At 32.1% G+C, this 16528-nt stretch overlaps 2 protein-coding genes across 6 annotated transcripts; both read left to right on the top strand.

The window, feature by feature from the left end:
- The first annotated feature begins 395 nt into the window (after window positions 1–395).
- LOC8287637 (flowering time control protein FPA) lies at window positions 396–15925 on the top strand. Of its 5 annotated transcripts, none has more exons than XM_048378555.1 (7): window positions 396–676; window positions 2048–2149; window positions 8968–9213; window positions 9634–9711; window positions 10048–11018; window positions 11371–12716; window positions 15659–15925. In XM_048378555.1, exons 3-6 carry the CDS (start codon window positions 9136–9138, stop codon window positions 12698–12700), a joined length of 2457 nt encoding a protein of 818 aa, XP_048234512.1. In that variant the 5' UTR covers window positions 396–676; window positions 2048–2149; window positions 8968–9135; the 3' UTR covers window positions 12701–12716; window positions 15659–15925. The 5 variants fall into 5 exon arrangements, with proteins under 5 accessions (XP_048234512.1, XP_048234513.1, XP_015581054.1 ...); XM_015725571.3 differs by lacking the exons at window positions 396–676; window positions 2048–2149 and adding an exon at window positions 6069–6616 and having other exon boundaries at window positions 10048–10471; window positions 10550–11018; XM_048378556.1 differs by lacking the exon at window positions 2048–2149.
- On the top strand, window positions 683–2002 carry LOC112536432. Its single transcript, XM_025159177.2, has one exon. The coding sequence runs from the start codon at window positions 748–750 to the stop codon at window positions 1921–1923; it is 1176 nt and encodes a 391-aa protein (XP_025014945.2). The 5' UTR covers window positions 683–747; the 3' UTR covers window positions 1924–2002.
- Window positions 15926–16528: the final 603 nt, after the last annotated feature.

The raw sequence follows: 16528 nt of genomic DNA on the forward strand, positions 1-16528 counted from the left end.
AATGTTTTGCTAAATATAAGTACGTTTAAAATGTTTAAATTTTACTAAAATTAAATTATACTAAAAATTAAAATAAAATATTTAATGATTAAGTTGAAAATCTTTTTTATCAATTTAGTATTTTAACAATTTTAAATTTAAATTTAAATGAAAGAGGTAATAGTTAATTTTATTAAAAAAAATTAGTGTGATGAATAAACTATAGGGGATAATCTGTTAATTACACTAAAAATAAAAAAGTAAATAGTTTAAAATCAAATTTAGTCCACAATCGTCTAACGAAAATTTTCGATCGGGGTGATTATTTAGAATAAAATTACAAAATAGAAGGATAAAAAATTTTATATATATGGATTAGACCAGGTACCTTCATGGCCCGGTCAATGTTATAATTTACCGAAGAAAACAAGCAAGAACCTCCAAAGAACAAATAAAATTCTGAAGCCCATCTACGCCTCCTCGAGGTCTCTCCCTCCCAAAAGCCTGCTGCATATTGGAAAATCGCACCCATGCTCTCATTTTACTGGTTACAAGCAAAAAAAATTGAATCCCAACTCAAAGAAGCATCCCCTTTCTCACTAATAGAAAACTCTGAATTCTCCTTCTGGTGCTCTGCAGTTAGAGGAGATGGGAGAAGATTAAACCAATATCCACGGCTGTCTTGCTGCTTCCATTGGTCAGTTCTCTTAAACAAGATTTTATACAATTCTTAGTAATTGATTGTTCCTCTCGAGGTAAAATTTTATAATGTTTTGTTTGTACTGTTCAAAATTATCTATGAACAAGAGTACTTCTCTGTTTCTTAAAGTGAGATACTTTTCAACTGAAAATTTAGACTATAAGAAATCATTTGCAGTTTCATATCTCGTAAATTCATGTGGGTTCACTTCAGAAACTGCTAAAACTCTCTCTAAGTGGGTACATTTTGATACACCTGAAAAACCAAATTCCGTACTCATGTTTTTCAAGGACCAAGGATTCAACAATTCTCAAATCTCCAGAATTGTTAAAGAAAGGCCCCAGGTGCTTTTAGCCGATCCTAAGAGTTCACTTTTGCCAAAGCTTGAGTTTTTACGTTCAATGGGTGCTTCAAGTTCAGACCTTTCTATAATTGTTTCTAAGAATGCACATTTACTTTGTAGGAGCTTAGAGCGATATCTCATTCCATGTTGTGATATCTTGAAAAGTGCACTTGTTTCAGATGATGAGAAAGTAATTAAGACTTTGAAACGCATGTCAACATTTTCTATGCCTAAACTGCTGAAATATTTTACTGTCAATTTATCATTTTTAAGAGAAATTGGAGTTCCTCTATCTGCTATTCCTATCCTGGTAGCTAATTATACTATGGTTATGTGCCGAAAAGTAAGCAAGTTTACTGAAGGGGTTGAGAAGCTTATGAAAATGGGATTTGACCCTTCAAAGCAGTCATTTGTCTGGGAACTGCCTGTTTTTCTTCTAATGTCTAACAAAACATGGCAGCACAAAGTGGAGGTTTATAGGAGGTGGGGTATTTCTAAAGATGAGTTTTGGTCAATTTTCAAAAAGCAGCCCTTATGTATGAATATCTCGGAGAAGAATGTAATGACTAAAATGCATTTCTTTGTCTGCGAGATGGGTTGGCGTCCTGCTGATATTGTTAGAGTTCCAACTGTTCTTTGTTATAATTTGGAGGCAAGGATTATTCCTAGATGTTCAGTTGTAAGAGTTTTGCTGTTAAAAGGTTTGATTAAGGATGATATCCCTGTATCCTCTGTGTTGATAGCTTCTGAGAAGGTCTTCTTGAAAAGGTTTGTGATGAAGCATCTAGAAGAGGTGCCTCAATTGTTGGATCTCTTCCAGGGCAAAGTCAGTCTTGCAGAACTTGGCTTTGGCTTTGATGAGAAATCTGGGAATCTTGGTCATGCAACATATCAATCTTAAACACATAGTTTTCTTTTCTATTTGTTGATGCTTTTTAATTGATGCCGTTAATTTCATTTCGTTGGTGAATTGCCTTAAATGAGTAACTCTGGCATCTAATTTTCCTTTTTTATATTTATCCTAGACTACCTGTGATGGCTTGAGTTTTGGAAATGTTAATTGCTCATCCTGTTGTTGGGTAGTTGACAGATGATGGCTTCCCTTTATTCAGTAAAGAACTTAAAAGGTAAACAATCACGCGTTTGATTGCTAGTTTGCTGCACATCAAAATGTGTCTATTGGGTTGAATTGCTGTAAAGCTTGATAAATGTTTAAGTGTTTGTGCTGATGTTTTGTTGGAGAAACTATTTCATTTCACAGATGTTTTGTGGCGTTCTCTAACCAAAATCTTATGTTTTATTCTTAACTTATCAAATCATACTTGGTTTGTGGCGTTTGGAGTTGAATTCGAGTGCTAATTTCATTGTTGGAACTAGTGTTCCCTAACTTCACTTGAGGAGATCCTTGGGTTTTGGAATCATCTTAATTGGAGGGTATTTTCTTGCATTCTATATGTATCATAACTTATTAGTTATTGGGGTGTATAGTTGCTAAGATGATGATTTCCTATCATTTGTTAAAGCAATTAATCATTCATATTCTCCTCACTCATGTTTTCAACAACTTTTCTTATCCTAGAAATGATAGTGAGTGAGTTCCTGTTCTATTTGGTCCTGGGCTACCAGTCAAGTCAGGTGTCGTCTGTAAATTTTCTATTAGGTTTAGGTGCTGCTGCACCACCCACCAAGAAGAACTCTTGGGAATCTAAATTCTAGCCCTACAGGATCACATTGATCTTTTGTCCTCCTGGCCAACAGAGCCAGCCACCATGTTGGGTGTTGTTTTTGACATTCTGAAGATTGCTTTTTTACTTATAGGACTCTTCATATTTTCACTTCCACAAATTCTTTGATTAATACTGTAACTATGCAATGACATTTTGAAAATACTTGCAAAATAACATTTAAAGGCCTGTAGGATGAACCAAGCAATGATGTAAGATCCACTAATCTCTTACATTTTTTCTTTGATGATCTTATTATATGTGGATTAAACTTTCTGTTTTACTTTTTTCATTTCTTAATAACTCAAGTTAAAATGAATATAAAAATAATAACTGGTACTTTTTCCTAGTGGTAAGGCAATAAGGCAATACCACTTTAGAAATAAGCGTAAGAAAAAAATAATAACAGTGTTATCTCAAACTTTTCTACTGATTTTCTGTTAGGAGATGATGATTTTTACTTATTTACTTTTTCTTATTAAATTTATGTAATGGTTTTATTAGATTTCTTTATGTGATTCAATAAAGATTTATACTACTAATTATTAGTAAAATAGTTTATTAATAGAAGATTTCTATGCAAAATCTAGATTATATTTTAATAATTTTGAGTTTTCTATAATATTTAATATTCGCATTTTTTATATATATTAAATTTTTTATTTTACAATGGCATATAAAAAACGAGCTTTAATATATTTTTATTCTTTAAACATAAAGTAAATAGTATAGAGCGCTAAATTTCGTTCTTTATTTTGTATTTAATTAATGTATTGCAAGTTTTCAATATATTTCATTAACTAATATTTTTAATTTTATCTTTTCATTGGCTAAAGTTTAAAAGAAAAGAAAAGAGAAATAAAAAAAATACTAATATTTATGGAAATAAAAGTAAATTAATTATAAAATTTAAAGAGTCTAATGAATTTAAATAAAAATTTTCACTCTTTATATTTAAATATTACTTAAGATTTTTTTATTATAAAAGTTATGATCTTTAAAATTAATATATTAAAATAGAAAATTTTGATATATGTATTTATTTTTTACATATAAAAATATTTTTTTGACTTAAGTATTTATTTTTAATATATATAGGTATTATGCTTATATATAATTTTTATTTTATTGTATAATTAAATATATTATATATTAACTAACAAGGTATTTTTATAATTAAATATGATTCTAATTTATTTAATTGTATTCTTGACATTATATTAACTAAAAGATAGTTTTCTAATTATACAATAATGTCTAATCTTAAAAAAAACATATCAATTATATTTGTAGTATTAATTTCATAAATTGATAATAAATCATATAATAAATATTTTTAAATAATTATTTATTTGTTATATTAATAAAATTTTAAAATATTAAAAAATTATTAAAGAAGACACTTAAAAGTATTTTAAGTTATTACTATTTTTTAAAATGTAACAAGTAATTATAGAAATTTTTTGAAATCCTTTTTTATCAATTCTTCATTGTAATTTATAGTTAAAGAGTAACACATGAGTAAATAATTAATTACTACATATTTTTTTAGAAAATGAATATAATAATTGAATTCGTTATTTTACTATTTTCTCAATTAATCCTAATATAAAAGACATATTTTTCTTATTTAATACATGATGAAAGCTTTGTGTTTTATTTTTTTTCTTATATAAGTGAAATTGTACTATAAAAAATCTATATTTTTATATTCTTAATAGTGAACTTATGAAATTCTAGATTTTAAATAAAATACTCCTAATTATATAAATATATTTAAATAATAAATTATTTTTAAATTCAATTATCAATAAATAATATTTAGAATACTTAAAAAATTAGTCATCTATTTACATTGGTATAATTTTAACAGTACTTGATAACGTAAAATTGATTGAAAAGTTTAATAAAATCTCTAATATTTTAAAATTATTTATGATATTTTGAAAGTAATGATGACTTAAATATTTTAAATTCTATTAATATGATAAATATAAAATTTTTAAAAGTTCTTTTTAGCTATATATAAAAATTAATATTAAAAATATAAATGATATAATATTAAAAATATAAATGATATGTTATCTTTTAAAATTAAAAATTATTGTTAGTATTATAATTCTTATTTAATTATAATTTATTCGTTAATAAATTAATTATATAATAAACATAAAATTTTATATATCATCATTATATTTGTATGTAAATGTTATTAACATATATCAATCTTTCTTTTTATATCTCAGTTATATCTACTAGTATTACTCGTCACTGGTGTTACGTATATAAATTATTATTATAAAAGTTATAAAATAATTTTATTTAATAAATTAGTAGATAATATAGTAGTAAATAATAAATAATCTTACGAATAAAACATTATAATAATAACAATGAACACACACATATATATATATATATATATACGATATAAAGTAATTCATCAATTTTTGATAGGATTAAAAATGTTTATAAAACTATTATAGGATTAAAAAAAGATACACATAAATAAAAAATTAATTAAATAAAATTAAAAGTATCATCTTTTTTATTTATTATCTTCAATTTTTACAAAAAATTTATAATTGAGTTATTTGAACTCTATCATAGGCATATATAGTCTCTTTATAGTGATACTTTTTATATATAAATAATTTTTATATAGTGATAAAAAGTGATAGTCCTAATATGGACTAGTTATAAATAGAAATAAACTCTCTATTGTAATAAATTGTAAATTTTTTAAGTCTCATATAAAAAATAATCATCTATACAGAATATTTGTATATATAACTTTAAAAAATATATATTATATTATAATTTATCTTATTATATTTTTATTTTATTTTATTAATTATATTTGTATAATATGACAAAAATATTTACATATTTTATTTATAGTTTTTATAATTTCACCAATAAAAATCAATATAAAATTTTAGTACTTAAATCTCTATTAAGTTATAACTTTTTTATAGTCATAAATTTTATTTAGTCTCAAGAGTATGATTATAAAGAGGTTTTACTGTATATAATATGATATATTTATCAATTTTTTATAAAATTATGAATGTATATCAAATTATGATAGGATTAGGATTAGGATTAAATTAATTACTAATTAATTCTATTATGATAAAAAATTAAATAAATTTCATATATAATTATGATGAGATAAAATCAGTAATTTTTGATTAATTATAAGAGTATATTTATATATTACTATTATTGTATAGATTATAGATAGATATGTTATCATATTAAGCTAAAGAAATGTACTGTTATTTATCAATTGGAAAGAGGATTAGGAACCTTTTGATATAACGACACAGCGTTTAGCAAACCTTATCATGCTTACCTCCTCTTATCTTCTCTCTTTCGTAAAAGCAATAGCCTCGCCATATATGCATATATAAATGCAAGGAATCGCATTCTGATCTCTTCAATTCTCATTGTAAAATCTCCTTTCCTCTCTTCCCATTCTCCCTATCATTCTTTTCAAGTTTCCATTCACCAGTCCCTCTCTTCATAATCCCTAATTAGCCAAACCCTAACCCTAATTCTCTGTCCTTTCTTTTTAAAAAGCAAATGGCTCCTCCAATGAAATTTAGCAGGGTACACAAGGAATCAGATGAACCGGAGGCTCCATCGAACAATCTTTGGGTTGGTAACTTGGCTCCGGATGTAACAGATTCGGATCTTATGGATCTATTTGCGAAATACGGTGCTCTTGATAGTGTAACCACGTATTCTTCTAGAAGCTACGCCTTCTTGTACTTCAAGCATGTGGAGGATGCCGCAGCTGCTAAAGACGCGCTTCAAGGGACACTGCTTCGTGGAAATCCTGTCAAAATCGAGTTTGCGAGACCGGTTTGTTGTTCTCTTCTTTACGTTGTTTTGTTAGGTTTAATTTTTAGTTTTTCTCGATTCGGATCCCTTTTTTCTTTTAATTTGTTGATTATTCAGTCTAGGGATTTTGTAAATTATTATTTGATTCTTTTTAGCATTGTGAATGTTTTTTTTTTTTTTGGTTTTCTTTACTCTTTATTCTGCCTCTTAACAAATTAACTTCCAAGATATCAAAAATATCATATGATTGCAAGTTAGATCAACTCATGAAAGACAAAGAAACAAAAAGAAAGTACCGATTTTAAAAGCATTATCCTTGTGAGATTTCATATTCGTTCTAATTTCCATCCCAACTAGAGAGGTCACAAATTAAAAAAGAAAAATGAAAAACATTGAAGATGGAAATGTCTTTATCGTTTACTTAAAGTATCTGTTACAGGTTTAAATCCTTTTAAACCCAGGCGTTTTTTGTGTGTGTGTATTTGGGTCAATTATTATCTTGTTTCACCGAATAGAAAATCTACATATCTTTAAGGCGTTGATGAACACGACATTGCGTTTCTAGTTTCATAAATTGCGCTCAGCATATGAATAAAAGCTGCAGACAACGTTCAAAAATCTGGTGAAACTTTGTTCACTCGTTTTTAAACAATAATATTTGTTTCTCCGAGAAACCAGACATTCGTTTCTCTTGTTAACTTTTCCATATTGACTTGCTAAATTCCCAATATAAGCCACAATTTTCAATCATCGGTAATTCTTCTTGAAGCGCAATGTTAACAATTAATTTTCCTATTATTATTCCACCCTAGAATATGTTTACTCAAGCTGGAAAAAAGGCAGAAAGGGAGCAAAAGCTTTAGATCCTAAGTTGAAATATCAGATTTTCACTTTACTGAATACACGTACAACGTTTTAATTAATTATATGAATATAGCAAAAAATGCAAGCACATGGGTTAAATTCTTATGAATAGATATGGGTTTTCTTTCTTTCAGAATTTAGTGAAAATGGCTACTGTTTAATCTCAGAGATGCTGTACATATAATGGAACTAACAATGTACTATTTTATTGATTTTGTTGAATACTTAAAGTACAAAATGATTCTTGCCGTCAAAATACTTCAATAAGAGTTTTAGTTTCTTACAGTCACCCATTTTAGAAAATTATGGAGGAACATATTCCAAATAGCTTATTAATGATGTCATTGGATTAGACACTGTAATCTCGTTGATATGCTTAATGAATCATAAGTTTCCAAAGTAAACTTCCAGTTTTTGCAACTTATAAATATACGAACTCATTAAAAAGGCTCATGGATAGATTGTTGTTCTCCTATAATACTATTTATATTGGTCCAGAGAAATGGAGCTGGGAAAAAGAGATCTTTACATTTTTGAAAGCCTTAGCATCTTTCTGAGAATCCACCAGGAACTTTTAAGAACTTGAAAGTCATCTATGATTGGCAGAATAAAGTAATCCTGTCAAATTCCATTAGAAACTTCTTTAGGCTGATCTCTTCACCTTGTGACTCCTCATACCATCTACATAAACTCCTAGTATTTAATCGTTGTTTGATTGCTTGCTCTGTAAGCAATATACGAATTGGGGGAGAAGGATAAAGTCTTTGAATATAAATTTTGTATTCATTCTTCTTCAGCTTTTTGTTGTTACCTACCTCTGCAGGTCCACACACTTTGGACCCTGGTTTTTGCTATGTACCTATGTGATTTGCTTCTTTTGTTTTATTTTGTTATTTTTTTGTTCACAAGGGAGGTTAGTTGGCTATTGATCCAACAACCATTGGCAATTCTTATGCGGACCAGAAAAATATGACATGTATGTCTTCCTTAAGATACATCTTTTTTCCCATTTACCTCCGAAGTGATATTTATCTGTTTGGTTAGATTAGCAACAACAAAAACCTCCCCTCTCACCAAAAGAAGAAAAACAATTTTTTTTTCTAAAAATGGGGAAACTCGTATTGAAGCTATTTCACTCGAACTTTGCATTATTTTTTTTCTTTATACTTTGAGAATCATACCTAAGTAAACATGTATAAGTGTTCAACGCGCTTCCAGCATGGGAACGCTAAGGTAAAGTTAAGAGTTAGAGAAACAAAGATTGAGACACAATGGGTGGGGGGGGTGGGGGGGTTGGGGGGGCATGGCTACAACTTATTTTGGGATCTGTGGATGATGCAGTATGCTTAACTTTTTGAGGATGCATGCTGACTTATGCCAATGTAGGCTTAAATATTTCAGAAGTCTTGGTAGATTTTCTCTTATTTGATTTGGAATAGACTATTGATGTGAAATAAATATTTAGTGGATACACTTCTTTCTGTCACCCGACTTGATTGTGCTTTCAGGCCAAACCCTCTAAGAATCTGTGGGTGGGTGGAATCAGCCCAGCAGTTTCTAAGGAACAGTTGGAAGAAGAGTTTCTAAAGTTTGGTAAAATTGAGGAATTTAAGTTTCTTAGAGACCGGAATACTGCATTTATCGAGTATGTCAAACTGGAAGATGCTTTAGAAGCCATGAGAAGCATGAACGGAAAACGACTTGGTGGTGATCAGATACGAGTGGATTTCCTTCGGTCACAATCTGTAAGAAGGGTAAGTTTATTTCTTGAGAATATATGATGTAGTTCTCAGAGTTCTAACTGTAGTTGCCATGGAATTCATATTTTAAAACTAGATTTGGTATAGATAGCCAATGACGTTGCAAGTGAGGCTTGCTTGTTTCGATATTTTTCTCGTCAATTTTTTGTGCACTAGGAGTCTAGGATTTTGATTACACACTTATTGGTCCAATCTTGTGGGTTAATCTTGCACTTATATAGCCTAGATGTATGAAATGTATGTGTAAATTTGATTCGTCTGCATCCTCAATATATTCTCCCATAGAACAAATGCCAATTAAAGGAACCTAAAAGCTGTCTGCCTTATGAAATGGGTGCAATTTCCTCTCAATTGATTTCTTTTCTTCTAGTTTTATTTGACCAGATAAACTTAGGATTCACTTTATTCATTCAGCAGGAACAATTGCCCGAGTTTCGTGACTCAAGAGACAGCCAGTTTTCAGTTGCACACTCTGGAGTAAGACGATTTCAGGTGATTTATTCTGAATAATTTCTACCATACCATCAATTGTAAAACTATTACTTTTGTGTCAAATTCCAATTTTCTTATGACTTTGCCTTTTATGGTATAATTGTCTGACCGGTTGTGTACCTATTACATATTCCGGAACTTTTGCACTTATAGTTTCAGATAAAAGCACTGAGCCCAAGTCGGTTAGTGGTTTTGTAGGAATATTTGGACTGCATATAGCAATTTTTTTGTGAAAGATTACTTGGCTTCTGAATGTTTTAATGTTCTTATACCAACCGAAATTGTTTACCTCAGTTCACAGTTTCTGTTTTAATGCCTTTGTTCGTAATGTTTCAGCATTCTCAGACTTCAGGGGGCCGAAAGGAAGGTCCACCCAGTAATGTATTATGGGTAGGCTATCCTCCTTCTGTGCAGATTGATGAACAAATGCTCCATAATGCAATGATTCTTTTTGGTGAGATTGAGAGAATAAAGAGCTTCCCAGCAAGGCACTATTCATTTGTAGAATTTAGGAGTGTTGATGAAGCTCGGCGTGCGAAAGAAGGCTTGCAGGGCCGGCTTTTCAATGACCCTCGCATTTCAATTATGTATTCAAGCAGTGAGTTGGCTCCTGGTAAAGAATACTCTAGTTTTAATGCTGGAGGTAAAGGCCCAAGGCCAGAGATTTTTAATGAAAATCTGTTTGGGTCTAACCAACTAGAAGTATTGGATCATCATCGTCCTATGGGGCTACATACGTTGTCTGGACCATTACCACCAAGTAATATTCGCAGACCGAACCTACAGCTGCGTCCTTTTGGTCCTCAAGGTAGCTTTGACCCTGTGCTTTCTGGTGCAGAATTTAATGATTTGGCTCCTCTGCATAGTTTCCGTGATGGGAATTCCAACATTCCAACGGGGCCAAACTGGAGAAGGCCGTCTCCTCCTGCATCTGGGATCCTTCCATCACCAGCTTCAAGGGTTAGGCCACCAATGCGGTCAGTATCTACTGGATGGGATGTGCTTGACCCCAGTCAGTATCAGAGGGAACCAAAACGGTCAAGGCTTGATGCTTCATTGCCCATTGATGAGGATGCTTTTCCCTCAAGAAATAGGTTTGGTCCTCCTGCTGATGCAGGTATTTCAGGTCCATTTGTGAATGTTCAAGGGAAGCGTAGTGCTAGTCCGGTTGGTGGAAGGGCTGCAGGAGGACCACACCAACATCGTATTGACCATGATTTTATTTGGCGAGGTATTATAGCTAAGGGTGGAACACCAGTATGTAATGCTCGTTGTGTCCCTTTAGATAAAGGGATGGATTTAGAACTGTGAGTATAACTCTTATTGTATAATGCCCCTTTCCCCTTTGTGTATATTTGCTGTCGGTATCATGTGCTGCTAAATGTTTGGTTTAGATATGGTTTTATCTTTCTTTAGTTCAATTTTGCTTGAAATTATCAAGGTGTAATAGGCTTGAGCTTTAAATAAGTTTTAGTTTCCCATGAATTTGTTATAGATTCCCAAAATGTTTCCTGAAGTTTGTCACTTCTAAGTAAAAATGTCATTTGATATTATTTTCACCATCACTTCATTTTTGTCATTATATTCTCTTGGTGGCAATGGCACTTGAACAAATAATTCCTTTCTTACCACCTAATGTGGAAGCTTCCTGTTTTGCAGTCCTGAAGTCGTTAATTGCTCAGCCAGAACAGGACTGGATATGCTCACAAAACACTATGCCGAGGCCATTGGGTTTGACATTGTCTTTTTCTTGCCAGATAGTGAAGATGATTTTGCTTCTTATACTGAATTCCTTCGCTATCTGGGTTCTAAAAATCGCGCTGGTGTTGCAAAGTTTGATGATGGGACGACACTCTTTCTGGTGCCTCCATCAGATTTCTTAACCAATGTGTTGAAAGTTAAAGGTCCTGAACGTCTCTATGGTGTAGTACTCAAGTTGCCCCAGCAAACTCCTAGTAGTGCATCAATACAGCCACAGCTATGTCAGCCCAACCATATACCTCAGTATATGGATAGACATCAGATTCCACCACCAGAGATTGATTATAATCAAATTGCTCGGAAGGAGGAACGTTTTACACCAATGGATTATAACAGGATTTTGCACGAGGACTCGAAGCCTCCATCAAAAATATTTTATCCACCAGCAACTGAGTCTATGACGGAGCAGTCGGTACATCAAGCGTATGCTTCTAATAGCACTGTAGCAGTTTCGCAGGCTGGAGTTTCTTGGACGCCTGAGCTTATTGCCAGTCTTACATCTTTATTGCCTGCAAATGCACAGTTGTCTACTTTAGAAGGTGGGCAACCAGTGTCAGGCTCCTTAGTTGTTGATAAAAGAACTTTGCATGGATGGAAGCATTCTGGAAACACGAGTCATATGCAGTATGGAAGCCAGTTCAATTCTGAGTCGCAAGCTCCATTGTTATCGCAGCCTTATCCATCGATCTCCAGTGCACCTAACAGTTCAGAAATTATGGTCCCTGGGACTGCCCAAATCCAAGATTTCTCTGTCAACCTACCGCACCAGGGTGGAATTGCATCTAGGCCATTGAACAGCGTTAACTTACCTTCTCAAGGTGGGCAAGTTGCTTTGCCACCACATGTCAGCCAGCAGTATCAGCTTGAGGTTCCTCATCAGAAGGCCTATAGTGGGATGATGCATGGAACAGAAGGATCTTATAGTCCATCAGTTATTCAGCAATCTAACAATCCTGTTGTCTTCTCTAGTCAGGCTCAGGGTGGTAATCATTCCCAGACACAATCTGGGTTGCCTTTATCTTCTGACAAAGTAAATTGGGAGGTTTCCAGTCAACTCCAAACTGCTCCTTTTGTTGCTGATCAGGGCACATCAGAGGTTGAGGTAGACAAGAATCAGCGATACCAGTCAACATTACAGTTTGCTGCAAGCCTCCTCCTCCAGATACAGCAGCAACAACAGCAGCAAACAGGTAATCCAGCAGTGCGAGGATCTGGAAATCAACAATGACATTCCTTTTATATAGGTAAGTACTCATAACTAATTGATTTTATTTATTTTGTACTCTTTCAAATGATATTTCTTCTAGAAGTGTGTTTATTATGTATTGTACTGGTATTTTTGTTGTTAGAGTTCTTTGTTGTTGGTTCATAATCTTATTTTTGAGGTGTAGCTCAATAACTTCTAGGGAATATGAAGCTGCTTCTTTCTATTCTTGCACATGTTTATTGAAAAACTTCCATAAGGTGGATCAATATTTGATTACAAGGTCTGCTTGGATATAGAGAAAAGCAACGGTGGATTTCAGATTAGTAATTTGTAGTGGAGATGGTTGTACATAATTTTGAGAAATAGTGGCATTAGGGAAAAAGTACCCTTTTGTTGTTTTGAAATTTGAAGTGGCAGAGTTCTGTAAAGTGCAGGAAAAGGGATCTCTTATCATAGATTTGGCAAGGGGGTTTATTGGTTCTGCCCCTGCAAGCATGTTGCATTGTGGCTCTTGGTAGTTTGCAGCCTCCGACTGAATGCATACCATCATTAGATTATTTTTTATTATCATTTTTTTCTTGTCAACTTGGTCTTACGTTATTATAGTTTGTCGGGTGCTTGATTTTATTTGATGCACAAGTAAAAGTTAGTCAATCATTATTGGTTAATTTAGGAGGGAAGAAATCAGATACTGATAAAAGGACTGGATGGTCCTATGGAATTTGCATTATGTTGCCAAATGTTAAGGCCTCGGAGTGTGGATATTTGGCTCATTTGAGTTCATTGATGGATCATAGATGTCATATTGTAAGGAGATTCATTGGCAGATTGAGAAGCAATCATAAGAGATTGTTGATTCTTCTATTTAGATATGGTTTGGAAATGATACTTCAAAAACTCGACAGCTCGATGGTGATTGTTAGTGGTTCATTGTATAATCATATGCTCAAAGTAGAATGTTGATAAGGGTGGAGGATGGCTAATTACTTTTTGGGGAAACTGATTCGATGGTTTTGGTTTTAATCTCATTAAGAACATTTGGAGGTTGCTAACTTAGATTGTTTGCCCTAGCATACGATTTTTAGTTCACTATGTTGGATGTTGCTCTAACTTTCAGATCTTATGTGTGTTCTTTCTTGTGCTTTCTTGTTTCTGTATTTGTGTCATATGTTTGCACGGTTTTGTATGGTATTGTGTTTGTAATTAAAGCTTTACATTTTTAATGTTGTTGTGTTTGATGTGGAACTCTCCTACATGTTTTCTTTGCTTGACCAGTTTGGGTTCTTAATTTGCATCTTCATCCACAAGAACATGTGCTTTTATTTGTAAATGTCATTCATGAATCCTCAAAATTTGGTGTGAATGCATGCTTCTGTCTGTGGTGCTTATCATGCAGTAGCTTTTGTTGGCTAAATATCATGCTTTATATGTGTTTGCGCTTCGGTTATAGCTTGTTTTTTCTGCATGATCTTTGGAGCTTTTCGCCTTTCACATAAACTATGTGCTTTACAGTTACAAAGTTTAGGTTGAAATTCTTTTTTAATTGTATCTATGAGATGTAATTTTATTTTGTAAAAGTATGTGTTAGATGAATATTAAGTACGGCATGGAGATTATAAAAGCATATATGAGTAAATTCAGACAAAAAGGTTTTTTTTTTTTTTTTTTTTTTTTTTAAAAACTTGGAGTTGCTCTCAGATTTAAAGATACCTAAAGCTGATAACCTCAATAATTCAAGCCTTATAAATGAATAATCACAGGTGAAAAAGGTGATAGAAGCTAAATATATTCGGAAAGAAGTTTCTTGGTAAAATAGGGTTTTACGCAGCTTTCTTTTTTGGGTTTAATCCTGTCATTATCCTGGTTAAGACATCGACTATATGTTTCCTGGTATGTCCAATCAACCTTTGTGTTGGTAACCGCTTAAGGAATAAAAAGAACCACCATGGTTGAATGCTCATCTGAAATTGTTTTCCGGTGTTATAAACGATCAAGGAACTACCTAAAATTGTCCAGTTAAATGTGCATATGCACATATCATGCTTAAACATCCTACAGATTCTGCAGTTGCAATCTGCGTCCACCTAGGTAGAAATTCTTACGAGGCAAGTTAAGAGGGTTTTGTAATGCACTTGTGCTAACCGGGACAGGATTGTATTTCCGCAATTTGAGAGAGAGAGAGAGAGGGAGAGCACAATTAGCAATGATAATGCACTAATTACGCACTAATTACATTTGAATTATTTCTTCTATACGGTGAGATTACTACTTGCAGAATTACCAAAGCTTTAACTGAGATAAGCCATGTTGAGATTCCCAACTGAGATAAGATCGTTATAATAAATAATTCAGGGTGGAATGCGTTGTATTTTATCAATTTATTATCAGTTCCCTGAATGTAGCTACCAAATACTCTCTGCGGACAGGAGGATTCGTGAATAAGAACGTTTGTGCATTGTGGGATTTATCAGCTTTGAGCTTTTCTTTTTTCTTCCCGTAAGAACCGAATACTTTTGATTTGAAAGCCTCTGAAATGAAATTTTTCGTAAGCTATGAAATTGTCTGTCAAATTGATCCCTGGGGAACTCTCCACCAAATATAATTTTATATATTTGCTCAGTTAGAAATTAGAGTTGAACGATTGCCAGGAGTGATGCCCTAATCCCCTGTTGAAGCAAATTACGACAAGGAAGCAAAGGCTCTGAACAGGTCGAAAATCATTAAAGAAATAATATATCTGTTTACTGCTACACTTTAGTTGATTAATTCGTTGCACCATTATTACGTTGAATGATGTTCTCTAAATGAGAAATAAACATTTCTTTTTTCTTCTCTCTTATTCTTAAGCAATGAACTTATGTTGCCAATTCCTGGCCTGTATTGCAAAGCACATTTTAGAAGTCATGGATGGAAAATTGTGGCCTGCAAATTGGTCTTGAATTAATAATAATAATAATGTATATCTCTGACGGTGTGTAGGTAGTTGGGCCAATTGTTGTTGTTATCTGGATCACAATCAGCTGGCAATGAGGGCGTATGATAGCTTTTTATCAAAAAGGAGGAGTTGGCTAAACGTTTGGACTCGCTGACTCGTTAGAATTAGATGAATAGCAAAGAGGCGCTGTAAAATTGGTTTCTTTCGCCCAAGATAATGGCTCCTTTCTTTTTTTTTTTTTTTGGGTCTTCTCTTATTGAACCTTTAATTCTGGTTTATTTATTATTTGCCCACTTTGATGGTTTCATTAATGTGTGCAATCTCTCTCGTCATATTTGTCATCCAAATTTTTAATGATTAGACCCACACTTCAACTGATAACAGAGGTTTATTTTTTACTCGAAAAGGAACAGAGAAACATGTTGCAATGTAGTTGTAATTTCACACCCCGACTTAAATTGAACTAGGTACGAAAACTAAATACCCAGTTCAATTTCAGTTGCAATGTACGAAAACTAAGTACCCAGTTCAATTTAAGGTCACGACTGATATTACTTGATTCAATATCAAGTTTCATTTATAATTGACGTAGATAATGATATTTATGCAACAATTATATAAAAGTAATATAAATTAAAATAACAAGTTATTTTATTGTTAAATTATTTCTAATTGATTTGATTTTTTATCTAAAAAATAATTGATTTAATTTAATTCTCTCAAGAATAGAATTTTCTAAAAAATGAGAAAATAAGTGATTCTTGTTAATGAGGGAATATTGTTATGATTTTGTAGTAATTCTTTTAACATGCGCAAAGAATATTTGGTTACAAATTTATGTTTTGTTTTGTCTTTCTGAATAAGTATTTGTTTGTTTGCCTTTCTATATTAGAGTTTATTTGTTTTCTGTCGTG

Source organism: Ricinus communis, chromosome 8 (assembly GCF_019578655.1).
Source record: "Ricinus communis isolate WT05 ecotype wild-type chromosome 8, ASM1957865v1, whole genome shotgun sequence".
Lineage (NCBI taxonomy): Eukaryota > Viridiplantae > Streptophyta > Magnoliopsida > Malpighiales > Euphorbiaceae > Ricinus > Ricinus communis.